The sequence below is a fragment of the Oncorhynchus masou genome, chromosome 9, assembly GCF_036934945.1.
Source record: "Oncorhynchus masou masou isolate Uvic2021 chromosome 9, UVic_Omas_1.1, whole genome shotgun sequence".
Classification (NCBI taxonomy): domain Eukaryota; kingdom Metazoa; phylum Chordata; class Actinopteri; order Salmoniformes; family Salmonidae; genus Oncorhynchus; species Oncorhynchus masou.
This window is the reverse complement of record NC_088220.1, coordinates 57,090,439-57,103,964: the sequence shown is the minus strand read 5'-3', so window position 1 is coordinate 57,103,964 and position 13,526 is coordinate 57,090,439. Positions and strand designations below refer to the sequence as shown.

General features: G+C 43.3%; 1 protein-coding gene across 1 annotated transcript in view; it reads right to left on the bottom strand.

The window, feature by feature from the left end:
• The window catches only part of LOC135546300 (ubiquitin-associated and SH3 domain-containing protein B-like), a 40,719-nt gene that overhangs the window by 10,850 nt on the left and 16,343 nt on the right, over positions 1-13,526 (bottom strand). Inside the window, exons 2-10 of the mRNA XM_064974630.1 lie at positions 11,675-11,728; positions 10,848-11,034; positions 10,052-10,250; positions 8,824-8,993; positions 8,288-8,496; positions 7,891-8,038; positions 4,520-4,643; positions 4,211-4,333; positions 4,000-4,092 (exon numbers count right to left, since the gene is read on the bottom strand). Coding sequence (XP_064830702.1) covers positions 4,000-4,092; positions 4,211-4,333; positions 4,520-4,643; positions 7,891-8,038; positions 8,288-8,496; positions 8,824-8,993; positions 10,052-10,250; positions 10,848-11,034; positions 11,675-11,728 — 1,307 coding nt within the window. The remainder of the gene's footprint in view (positions 1-3,999; positions 4,093-4,210; positions 4,334-4,519; positions 4,644-7,890; positions 8,039-8,287; positions 8,497-8,823; positions 8,994-10,051; positions 10,251-10,847; positions 11,035-11,674; positions 11,729-13,526) is intronic.

The window sequence follows — 13,526 nt, the reverse complement described above, 5'->3', positions numbered from 1 at the left end:
ACGTTGCCCATGAAAGGAAGTTAGGCTAGCGAGTAAGCATTTTAGCCAGGTAGCCTAGGAAAATAAAAAATAAAACCGTGTACTGTAATGCACAGTAATGGACCGTTTCGTCAACATGAAAGAGAGGAGGATGGCATTGGTGTTTCTCTACAAGTAGGGTGAGCCAACATGTTTTTTCTATTTACACGAACATGCATGCAGATACACACACACACACACACACACACACACACACACACACACACACACGCACACACGCACACACGCACAGAAATCAGAACCATGGACAGCCACATCATATTTAGCTTACGTTAATTGGACTATATTGTTTTTGGTATCTTTTAGACTGTATTAGACTAAGCATAGGTGATTTGATGATGTTGATATCTTGAAGTTGAAATGGTGCTGTTATAGTGGAGGCAGCTCGTGTTTTCTTTGCGACTTGCGGTAACTCATTGTGGTTATAAATCAATAGTTGTTTAGTATTCTGAAAATTTTGGAACGTTAACTTGCTGTTGGTCACTGTTTGTTACATGCAATATGCTTTGTGGAGTCCGGTTTTGTGATGAAACAAAGGTGTAGTTGAATTTATTCTGCCACTGTGTCTTCTTATTGTCTGGGCCTTAGGCCTAAATATCACGGTGTTAAGGCATATGAACTAACCGGTTATAGAGCAAAGAATGCAATTATCACAACACATAGGTTTTAATATGGCTTTTTCTTCTGGCTTCCCCAGTGATTTTACCCACGCACCGCTACTGCCCATCAGAAGGAAAGGGAAATACTACCATATTGACTAATGGTATCAAACCCCTCTCAGATCTACATACAGTAAGTGCACTTCTACCACAAAAGGGGCAATCCACGGTTGAAACAATAACAAAGCGTACTAAGCTTATGAAGCATTTATAAATTAGATTGTTTACATACAATTCCGATTCAGATTCACATCAACTTTATTATCCCATCATTATCCCGACAAATTCATTTGGTCATGTGTTTAAAAAGACAGTACATAAAACATGAAAACATAGAAACTACACAAAATAATTCATTCAAAGTGCAATAGCTTCACATTTAAAGGGAAAGTGCAATATACTATATACTGGAGGGACAAACAGACTATCTATTATACAACCTAATGGCCGTTGGAATAAAAGAGTCCCCATATCTATCTGTTTTCATTTTCTCTTGAAGAAGTCTCTTTCCTCTTGTCCGAATGCTGCTGTGACTGAGTTTTGAGTGAAGGGGATGAGTACCGTCCTATAAAATGCTTTCAAGTTTTAGGAGGACGAGTTTTGTGTATAGGTTGGTGGCTGATTCTTGATCTATACCAATTATCCTTCCCGCCGTCTTAATCAAGCGCTGAAGCTTGACTTGGTCTTGCACTCGCATGTTTCCGAACACGCATATCAAACCAAAGTACAGCACACTCTGGACAGATTTATAGAACATTTGTAAGATACGGCGGTCAACATTAAAGTGGTTCAGTTTGCATTAAAAAAAATTATATCTTTTGCAATTTCTTTATCTTTGCAAAGGCACAGTCATTGAATTTCAGTGTATTGTCAATTTAGATTCCCAGGTACTTATATGTGGTCACTCTATCAACTGATCCCCCATTGATTTTCGTAGGTGGTAGTGGAGTTTTGTTCCTTCTGAAATCAATTTCCATCTCTTTTGTTTTCTTAACGTTTATTTCAAGAAAGTTATTTGCACACCACTGGACAAATCTTGCAGTTCGTCTAACAAAACCTTGAAGAGAGGCTTGGTCTGGTTGGAGGAAACGCTCCACAGCGGTATCATCTGCATATTAAACAAATAAATGTGGGCTGCGTCAGAGGCTTGACAATCGTTTGTGTACTGATGAGTTCTGGCTAAACTTGGAATATTGTTAATTATCAGGTATCCGATTGAACTATTGAGTGCTATAGTCTAGGGTCTACACCAGAAGTGAATGGTTATCTGTAGGAGGAATGTATCTGGTGGAAGCAATTTAGCTTGGTATGTAATGAGTAAAGTAAAGGTAATCACATGTGGCAGACACTGAGAAGGATGGAGATATGTGGTTTCGCGGGGAAGTGGCTCGAGGTCAGGTCAGGTCACATTAAGGGAGAAGGATCAGTTTATTGCCCGTATCACTTAACTTCCTGCCTAGCAATAAAGATTTAATGTTTAGAGAGGAGACTCCACCCGAATTGGGGTATATATAATATCGCTGGTGGAAATGTGTTTTTATCTGTTCAGCTGTTCGATCAATTGGGTGAATAAACTTGGTTGGAGCTTGTATAGTGTCCGTCAATTTCTTACTCTGATATTTAGAACCTAACAGTACAGTGTGTACAGTATCGGTGAAAGCACGCAAACCTGAGGGGCTCCCGTATTCACCGTTCAAAATGTAGAGATGGCAGAGGTAAACTTCAATTGTTGAGTACGGTTCAAAAGGAAACTATTCATCCACTTGATCAGTAGAGAGTTGACACCCAAATTCACCAGTAGGTGGGGTTGGATGGTGTTAAACGCGCTACTGAAGTCAATGAATACAATTTTGATTAGGCTATTTGTCTTTTCTAAATGTTGGTTGATATTGTTCAGCATGTCCAGTAACGCATCATCAACACGGTGTGCCAATTGGTTTGGCCTGTTGTTTTTAGGTATTGGGAAAATCAGCCACTTCTTCCATGAGTCTGGAATTATCCCACTGACAGCTGGAACAACTTCTGGAACGGTAATGCGGTATCCGCTGCCTCTTACAGGTCATCGGCGCTGTCCGTCAGGGCCGCCCAGTCAGTGGACTCAAAACTGTCCTGGAGGCCTTCAGTAGTTTCAGGAGTCCAGCTTTTCTTTTTCGTTTTTCGTGGTATCCAATTGTTAGTAGCTACTATCTTGTCTACAAGATACAAGCTACAACTCCCGGGCTCGGGAGAGACACAGGTTGAAAGTCACGAGTCCTCCGATACACAACCCAACCAAGCCTGCTTCTTAACACGGCGCACATCCAACCCAGAAGCGAGCCGCGCCAATGTGTCGGAGGAAACACCATGCACCTGGCAACCTTGGTTAGCGCGCACTGCACACGGCCCGCCACAGGAGTCGCTGGTGCACGATGAGACAAAGATATCCCTACTGGCCAAACCAGCCCTAACCCAGGCAACGCTAGGCCAATTGTGCGTCACCCCACGGACCTCCCGGTCACGGCCGGTTACGACAGAGCCTGGGCGCAAACCCAGAGTCTCTGGTGGCACAGCTGGCGCTGCAGTACAGCGCCCTTAACCAATGCGCCACCCGGGAGGCCCTGGAGTCCAGCTTTTAATCTCCACCTTTTCAGCCTTCTCTCCCTGCAGACGCGCTTTGTAGACTGGCATGAGCTGAACCATGTTATGATCCCTACCCCCAAGATTGGGTAGTGCTTTGGAAAAATACGCACCTGGGATGTTACCTTAACAGACGTCCAGACAGGCTTCATTTGGGGTAGGACATGTAACATATTGCTGATATGATGGTAAATGTTCAGATATATTGCACACGTTACAGTCTCCCATGATTAGCTTCAATGCTTCAGGTGACTCTGTCTCAGCCTGGGATACAAGGTCATGAATCTAGTCGGCAGCTATTTGGATGTCAGCGGAGGACGCTATGTAAACAATAAATAATCAGACCTGATTTATTTCCTGTGGCAGGTCGTATGGCTGTAGGTTAGGAGCAATGAGTTCAATGTCTTTAGTGCAGACCTTGTGCTTAGTTGTAATGTGGGCAGGATTGCAGTACTTCTCAACTTTAAAACACTTTAAACAGAAAAACAAAAACAGGAAGAGACGAGCACAAATGACCGTGTCGCTGCAAGAACAGACGCCACAACACTCCAACCTCAGCCCCAAAATGGATGTAGCAACTGCACATTGCCCCTTTAAATCTTCATCAAATGTTAGAGAGGATTATGGATGTTTCAAAAAAATCCTAAATAGGATTTGTAGTGGCAAGTAGCTACAGGCTGGTTACCTTTGAGGATGTTCTGAGCAGTCTGGACACAGCGCAGAGAGGGCGAACAGTACACAAAGTCTATCACTGTGTTGCTCTCCAACAACGCCTCGCCTGCAACACAGACAGACAAATAGACAGGGGAATAGATTGTTATCACGCTGCAATGAAACATGAGATATGGAATTGGGCAGATAACATAGTCTACTACTATGTGTTGACAACCACATACCCACTGTTCGTGCTTGTGTGGAACCAAACACAGTGATGGGGGTGTCCATGTTGTACTCTCTGTGTCCTCCACTCCACATGGGCAGGCTGACTGGCATGTTCAGGTTAGTGCGCACATATCTACCTGTAGAACAGAACACCATAACCCAGCACACTGCTGTTACGGTTTCAAAACCTACAAACAATACTGCTCTTTTATCTATCCTATCAAAAACATCAGATTCATCCAAACTCAACATGTATGACTCCTTTGAAAGCACACTTGCTTTTAGGATTGCACCTCCAGTACCATTGGTCTGACTCTGCTCACCTTTGGAATCAGAGCACAGTGAAAGCCAGTGTTTCCCAAACACCACATCCATCCGCTCACCGTGCCGGCAGACAAACAGGGTCCGCTTGGGCATCTGAGAGTGATTGCTGCTGACTCGAAGCACCTAAGAAACAATACAGTGAATTGGGGACTCAAATCCATAACATTTCCCAACATTTTAGAGAATTGATCAGTACACAAAGATTCCTTGATGCCCTTCCAGACTCCCTCTGCCTACCCAAGGACGTCAGAGGACAAAAATCAGTTAACCACCTAACTGAGGAACTCAATTTAACCTTGCCTAATACCCTAGATGCAGTTGCACTCCTAAAAACTAAAAAACATTTCTCATTAGAAACTAGCTCCCTGGTATACAGAAAATACCCGAGCTCTGAAGCAAGCTTCCAGAAAATTGGAACGGAAATGCCGCCACACCAAACTGGAAGTCTTCCGACTAGCTTGGAAAGACAGTACCGTGCAGTATAGAAGAGCCCTTACTGCTGCTCGATCATCCTATTTTTCCAACTTAATTGAGGAAAATAAGAACAATCTGAAATGTATTTTTGATACTGTCGCAAAGCTAACTAAAAAGCAACATTCCCTAAGTGAAGATGGCTTTCACTTCAGGAGTAATAAATTCATGAACTTCTTTCAAGGAAAATATCATGATTATGAGAAAGCAAATTACGGACTCCTCTTTAAATCTGCGTATGCCAGGACCTAGGATCAAGAGAGACACTCAAGTGTTTTAGTACTATATCTCTTGACACAATGATGAAAATAATCATGGCCTCTAAACCTTCAAGCTGCATACTGGACCCTATTCCAACTAAACTACTGAAAGAGCTGCTTCCTGTGCTTGGCCCTCCTATGTTGGACATAATAAACGGCTCTCTATCCACCGGATGTGTACCAAACTCACTAAAAGTGGCAGAAAATATAAAAAACTATCGGCCTATATCGAATCTTCCATTCCTCTCAACATTTTTAGAAAAGGCTGTTGCGCAGCAACTCACTGCCTTCCTGAAGACAAACAATATATACAAAATGCTTCAGTCTGGTTTTAAACCCCATCATAGCACTGAGACTGCACTTGTGAAGGTGGTAAATGACCTTTTAATGGCATCAGACCGAGGCTCTGCATCTGTCCTCGTGCTCCTAGACCTTAGTGCTGCTTTTGATATCATCGATCACCACATTCTTTTGGAGAGATTGAAAACCCAAATTGGTCTACACGGACAAGTTCTGGCCTGGTTTAGATCTTATCTGTCGGAAAGATATCAGTTTGTCTCTGTGAATGGTTTGTACTCTGACAAATCAGCTGTAAATTTCGGTGTTCCTCCTATTGTTTTCACTATATATTTTACCTCTTGGGGATGTAATTCGAAAACATAATGTTAACTTTCACTGCTATGCGGATGACACACTGCTGTACATTTCAATGAAACATGGTGAAGCCCCAATATTGCTCTCGCTAGAAGCCTGTGTTTCAGACATAAGGAAGTGGATAGCTGCAAACTTTCTACTTTTAAACTCAGACAAAACAGAGATGCTTGTTCTAGGTCCCAAGAAACAAAGAGATCTTCTGTTGAATCTGATAATTAATCTTAATGGTTGTACAGTCGTCTCAAATAAAACTGTGAAGGACCTTGGCATTACTCTGGACCCTGATCTCTCTTTTGACGAACATATCAAGACTGTTTCAAAGACAGCTTTTTTCCATCTACGTAACATTGCAAAAATCAGAAACTTTCTGTCCAAAAATGATGCAGAAAAATTTAATCCATGCTTTTGTTACTTCTAGGTTAGACTACTGCAATGCTCTACTTTACGGCTACCCGGATAAAGCACAAAATAAACTTCAGTTAGTGCGAAATACGCTGCTAGAATCATGACTAGAACCAACATTTTTTATCATATTACTCCAGGTCTAGCCTCCTTACACTGGCTTCCTGTTAAGGCAAGGGCTGATTTCAAGGTTTTACTGCTAACCTACAAAGCATTACATGGGCTTGCTCCTACCTATCTTTCTGATTTGGTCCTGCCGTTCATACCTTCATGTATGCTACGGTCACAAGACGCAGGCCTCCTAATTGTCCCTAGAATTTCTAAGCAAACAGCGGGAGGCAGGGCTTTCTACTATAGAGCTACATTTTTATGGAATGGTCTGCCAACCCATGTGAGAGACGCAAACGCGGTCTCAACCTTTAAGTCTTTACTGAAGACTCATCTCTTCAGTGGGTCATATGATTGAGTGTAGTCTGGCCCAGGAGTGTGAAGGTGAACGGAAAGGCCCTGGAGCAACGAACCGCCCTTGCTGTCTCTGCCTGGCCGGTTCCCCTCTTTCCACTGGGATTCTCTGCCTCTAACCCTATTACAGGGGCTGAGTCACTGGCTTACTGGTGCTCTTTCATGCCGTCCCTAGGAGGGGTGCGTCACTTGAGTGGGTTGAGTCACTAATGTGATCTTCCTGTCTGGGTTGGCGACCCCCCCCCCCCCCTTGGGTAGTGCCGTGGCGGAGCCTTGTCTCAGGATGGTAAGTTGCTGGTTGAAGATATCCCTCTAGTGGTGTGGGGGCTGTGCTTTGGCAAAGTGGGTGGGGTTATATCCTTCCTGTTTGGCCCTGTCCCGGGGTATCATCGGATGGGGCCACAGTGTCTCCTGACCCCTCCTGTCTCAGCCTCCAGTATTTATGCTGCAGTAGTTTATGTGTCGGGGGCTAGGGTCAGTTTGTTATATCTGGAGTACTTCTCCTGTCTTATCCTGTGTCCTGTGTGAATTTAAATATGCTCTCTCTAATTTTCTCTTTCTTTCTCTCTCTTGGAGGACCTGAGCCCTAGGACCATGCCTCAGGACTACCTGGCATGATGACTCCTTGCTGTCCCCAGTCCACCTGGCTGTGCTGCTGCTCCAGTTTCAACTGTTCTGCCTGTGGCTATGGAATCCTGACCTGTTACACCAGAAAAAGAGCTTTGCTATTGAAGCAAGGGTATTATAGTTTTGTCGTTTTATATTTGTTTTTTATTTAAAAAATGTATTGTGAGAAAAAAAACTTACAAACTAAAACTGAACATAATTCATGATTGTTTTTATTATATTTGAGTTCGTTTTGGAGTCAAAGATAATATTTTCCATGTAGTTTTAGTTTGTTAATTATTTTATTTCAGTTTACTAAAAACGTTTTTTCATGATTCGTTTTAATTTTCATTTAATATAATAACCCTGAATTGAAGTCATTCTTCAAGAATAAGAATTATCCTTTTTCAAGATAAAATGCTAGGCACTAGTTATCCTGGTCAGGAAAAGCTCCTGGCCCTAAAAATCACAATTGTATGGTTCAGTTAAAGAGACTTCCTTCGTCCAGTACCTACCTGCATGGGATGACAGATGAGGCTCAAGGTAGGTGTGTCCCCAGGGCTTGTGTTGTCGAGGAGACGGCTGTCCAGCAGCCCATCAAATAGGCCCCTTTCCCTGCTCACTTTGTCCGAGGGGGCGGAGCAACTGAAGAAGGAGTGTGATCTGCATAGGGTAGAGGACACAGAGGACAAGAGTAGAGGACAGGGTAGAGGACACACATACTCAGTACTACTCATTCATCACTACTGACTACTGAGCAGAACTCTCCACGCTCTTCTACAGTTCCTTCGGGATTGAATGAATTGAAATGGAATTGACCCCAGCCCCCATGTTGTGGACCGAGAGCTGTAAGTAAGAAGCTGGTGAAAATAATACATTCTCAAACTGGCACAGCACATTCTGAGGGCTCACCCGTGGAAGACCCAGGTGTCACACTCGTCTGCCCGGCTGACGTAGTTCTCAGGCAATAGGCCGGACAGCCCCGTGGCCAGGGAGGACCCGTAGACCCAGCCCTCGCTAGTGTTGTTCTGCTCCAAGGGAGACATGAAGACAAAGTCGCCCGGAACCAGCTCCAGCTCGTCCTCATTCTGAGGGGCGTAGGGATACATCACGCGCAGCGTCTGCAACAGAGGGAGGGAAGGACACAGCTTGAGAACACCCATGCCTTATCTAGCACCAGAATACAGTACAATGCAAGGCTATAGGTGTAAATGAGCAAGCCTGTAAAGGGTCACTCTGATATTTACAGCCGTTACTAAATTCATTATACTGTATATTCCCATTGATTCTAGAAGAATATAACTTATTATAAATGTCTCATGAGCTTGTATTGTAAAATGTACAAGGTCCATGTCATGGTATTGATTAGTAGAAAGTACAAGAGTAGTATTGGATGTGAAATGAAGGTGGACAGGGTTTGCGTCAGAAAACAAGGTGGTTATTATTACCTCATGATTGGCAAACCGTATGTCCCGGGAAAAAAGGACAGCCAGCCAATCACAGCCTAGCTTCACCTCGATTCCCTTAGCCAGCTTTTCCAGGGAGGTCAGGTGACTGGTGGGGAAGTGGTAGGCTAACGTCACATGGAGCTGCTTCTTATGGGGCTCTAAATGGACATCTGAGACAGAGAGAGGAGGAACGAGTGAATAAAGGTAAATAATATGAAGAAAGTCACCTGTGTGCTTGCGCGCACACACATTTTCTTAATGGGTGTTATGATAAAGACCATACACTCTTAGAAAAAAAAGTGCTATCTAGAACCCAAAAGGGTACTGAAGGCTGTCCCTATAGGAGAACCCTTTGAATAACCCTTTTTTGGTTCCAGGTAGAACCCCATTTGGGTTCAATGTAGAACCCTTTCCACAGAGGGTCCTAACATGGAACCCAAAAGGGTTCTACATGGAACCAAAAAGGGTTCACCTCTTTTGGAACCCTTTTTTCTAAGATTGTAGGCAGCTCATGAGTTTTTTTATTTTTTTATTTTACAATTGATCCTACCATTTCTACCTATCTGCGTGCCGTGGAACTATAGGCCAATGCAGCAGTGAGCCTATACCTTCCACTTTCAACTAAGTAAAATACATAGGCCTAAAGCCAACAAATAAAAACAGTAGAAAATCTCTACTCCACCTATCTGCCTCACTTTCTATCTGTCTTGAGCTATCCTTTGTGAAGTGCAACATTGTATCAACTCAGCAGGTTGCGTGCTCAGGCGTGTGCTCGCCCTCAACGTTATCAGACCAGAGAAACCACACACATGCTCATTGTTCACACGGAGCACACCAAACAAAAGTCAATGAAAAAATTGACAAAACTCCTAAATGATGGTTATCAAATAAACCAAAACTTGTTTCTCACAAGTGTAGCAGGTTGTGAACTCTGCAAACAACGTTTCCACTCTGAGAATGAGAGCAGTAAATTACTGTAATACATGCATTAACAGAAATGTATGTAACCAAATGAAGCAGATTAATGCTACATTTACTAGGCCCACTGGTTACATATGTAATGTCGATTGATAAAAAATCAAAAATCAAAGGACCAACAATTCACACAATGAAACAATTAATGTACAACAATTGGCAGGAGACAGCTGAGAATATTCTGGAGAGCTGAGTGCATGCATTCTGAAGATTGGGTGTGTGTCCAGGTGTCACAGGCAGAGAGAGTCCCTACCAGCTTTTCTGGCAGCCTCGGAAGCAAAGTCAGCAGCAAACTGCTTGAGGACCTCTGCGATCTGCTCCTCAACAAAGAGGCCTATGAAGTTGAAGGAGGTGTAGAGCTCCAGGGGCAGGGGGCTAGGGAAACGACCCCTCCATTGGTCCACCGTGGCCTGCAGGGCCTCCAACAGGGCGTCCACCTTGCTGTCTGCACACTGGGGGTCAGGGTAGAGTCTGAGTACCACACAAACACTGAGTCGTACATCAACAATAGTGCCAGTTCTCCAAACACAGACAGTCTAGTCCTGGACTTCAATTGAGAATTGCCATTAAAAGCACGTTTTTGTCCGGGACTAGGATTCATCTGTGTCTGGGAAACTGGCCCGTACTAGACAGATGATACAGTCTCTTGACCTCAATGGGACTTCCTGGATAAATACACACTTAGAAAAAAGGGTTACAAAAGGGTTCTTCACAGTCCCCATAGGAGAACCCTTTTCAGTTACAGGTAGAAACCTTTTTGGTTACAGTTAGAACTATTTGGGGTTCTGTGTAGAACCCTTTTAACAGAGGGTTCTACGTGGAACTCAAAAGGGTTCTATCTGGAACCAATTAGCGTTTTTTAAAGGGTTCTCCTATTGGGACAGCCAAAGAACACCTTTGTGAGTGTAGGTTCAATTGAAATGTTAAAACAAAGAGTCATACGTCAATGTTAAGTAACATAATCATAATACTTCATGGTGAGCTGAATTAGAGGAGCATCCATGTGTTGATGTATGACCGTGAGGCGTGTCATTTCCCCCTGGGCTCACCATGAAGAACTGGCAGAGTGTGATGTGGGGGAAGATGTTGTGGGCCTTGTTCTTTCCGCAGGAGACTCGGGACTGCTGCCAGAAGTGATGGAGCTGATTCTGCAGGGGTCCGCTGGGGCGCAGGTACAGGACGTACTCTCTGGGCAACGGGTCATCCAGGAAGGGGTCATCCACATGGGAGAACAGCCTGAGGAAGAGCAGGAGGAGGAGGAGGCTTAACAATGACTGAGGTAGAAGATGGGTGGGGGTGGGGGGGCTCCAATGTAGCTGTTTTTTTTATCTCAATATAAAATCATTTCTGGGAAACAATTAAGTACCTTACTGTGATTACTTTTGACAATTTTAATTGAAAACAAAGCAAAAAAATTGCTTCTTAGGAACAGCCAAGCAAGAATTTAGCTCGGACTGCCTGGGAGTGGTCTGAGTAGGTAGGGGAAGGTTTGGAACTCTCTTTCTTATTGGTCTATTAACAGATTTACCACCTGGGGATGTCACCAGGCAGGCCAAAACTCCATCCTACCAAAACAAGCAGACATCTCAGGCCGTCTTTTCAAACAGCTCGTACACTAAAAGGGCATTATCATAACTTTCACAATTTCACAGTATCATTTCAACCTCATAGTGTGGAAATATATATAAAACACAGGAACATCTAGTTTTTGACTGCAGTGAGCCTTGAAAGAATTATAGTCATTCACACCTGGCTAAATAATAAGAGTACACACATACGCAGTACAGCAGAGGGCAGCATCACACTTACCATAACATTATCACAGTTCAACATGGGTCATCTCTGGGAGTGTATGTATGTGTGTGTTAGAACTCACCAGTCACATGCTGCCTGTACATTCCTGCCTCCTGTTGATACTAGTGCCTTCAATCTGCAAAGACGGAAAACAGTGATGGCTACAATGCTTCCCTTTGAAGGTTTTAATTCCAGTGCTTGTATGCAGTTTCCTTATTTGCATCCACTTATGGTATATTGTAACATTGTTACTAAAATATTTAATGAGATGTTGTATGGTGAAGGCATATATAGCCTCCATATGGTGAATCTCACTTCTCTTTATAGCCATACCGAGAGGGACAAGGTCAGAGTTGACCATCTCTGTTCCCTATTTGACCATCTCTGTTCCCTATTTGTCTCAGATAAGTGACAAAACCTATATCCCAAATGGCACCCTATTGCCTATTGGAACCCATCAAAAGTAGCGCACAATATAGGGAAAAGGGCGCCATTTGGGAGACACAAATCACACAGTGGTAAATAAGCAATACTGAGGTAGAGTTCACGAAATGCATGCTTCGAAATGTTGGTCGATATTGTTCAGCATGTCCAGTAACGCATAATCAACACCCCTGGAGGCGCAGTGTGCCAATTGGTTTGGCCTGTTGTTTTTAGGTATTGGGAAAATCAGCCACTTCTTCCATGAGTCTGGAATTATCCCACTGTTCAGTGACAGCTGGAAGAACTTCTGGAATGGTAATGTGAGCTGGTCTGCGCATGCCTGAAGTGCCTTGGTCCCGACGCCGTCAGGACCATGTGATTTTCGTGGGTTGACACATTGAAAGTGTTGCTTGATGTCATTCACAGAGATCTGTATATCAACAGCTGGTATGCTTTCTATACTGTCCAAGGCCACTTTCTGCTGTGATTTAGAATCACACGTGTCAAACAGGGCGTCAGGGTAGCCTAGTGGTTAGAGCGTTGGACCAGTAACCAGAAGGTCGGAAGTTCAAATCCCCGAGCTGACAAGGTACAAATCTGTCGTTCTGTCCCTGAACAGGCAGTTAACCCACTGTTCCTAGGCTGTCATTGAAAATAAGAATTTGTTCTAAACTGACTTTCCTAGTAAAATAAAGGTTTTAAAAAACTACAATTAAAACTGTTCAAATCATTTGCAAAAGCAAGGTCATTTTCGACAGTCATACATTGTCTCTTTGGCTTGTAGCCTGTGATGGTTTGTATCCCTTCCCATTCATACTGTCCTTGTCCTTGAAAAGGTTTTCTAATTTTTTTGTTCTGCCTTGCACTCTTTCATTTTGCTTTTGAGTTGCCTCTGAATATTCTTCCTGTCCTTGTTACTGCCACATGATTTAAACACTCACTTTTTCAGGTTGAGAAGCTCTTTTAATTCCTGAGTTACCCACGATTTATTACTGGGGAAGATGTTGCCTTTCTTTTTGGGAATAACGAGATCCTCACAGAAACGGATGTACTCAGAGACGGTATCCGCTGTCTCTTCCAGGTCATCGGCGCTGTCCGTCAGGACCGCAGTCAGTGGACTTCAAACAGTCCTGGTGGCTGTATCTTTAGTCATGGGGAGTATGTTTAGCAGGATTAGCACAGCCATTATTATTATATTTATTTTTTATTTAACTAGGTAAGTTAGTTAAGAACAAATTCTTATTTCCAATGACGGCCTAAACAGTTCAGTCTGATATAGTGGACAGTTATGGTAAGCTAATCATACAGTTTTAAGAAGAAAGGGTGGAGGAGATTACTCAATATTGTATGAGTGTGACTGAAACACAGTGGTGTGTAATAAACAACCCACCTCACATAATTTCCACTCAGCCATTTCAAATGTCAAAATCAATTCATCTACGAAAATAGACACACGTGCTCAGTCACTCCCCAAAATGGCAGACTGCACAGTATGTGACAAAATGACTACC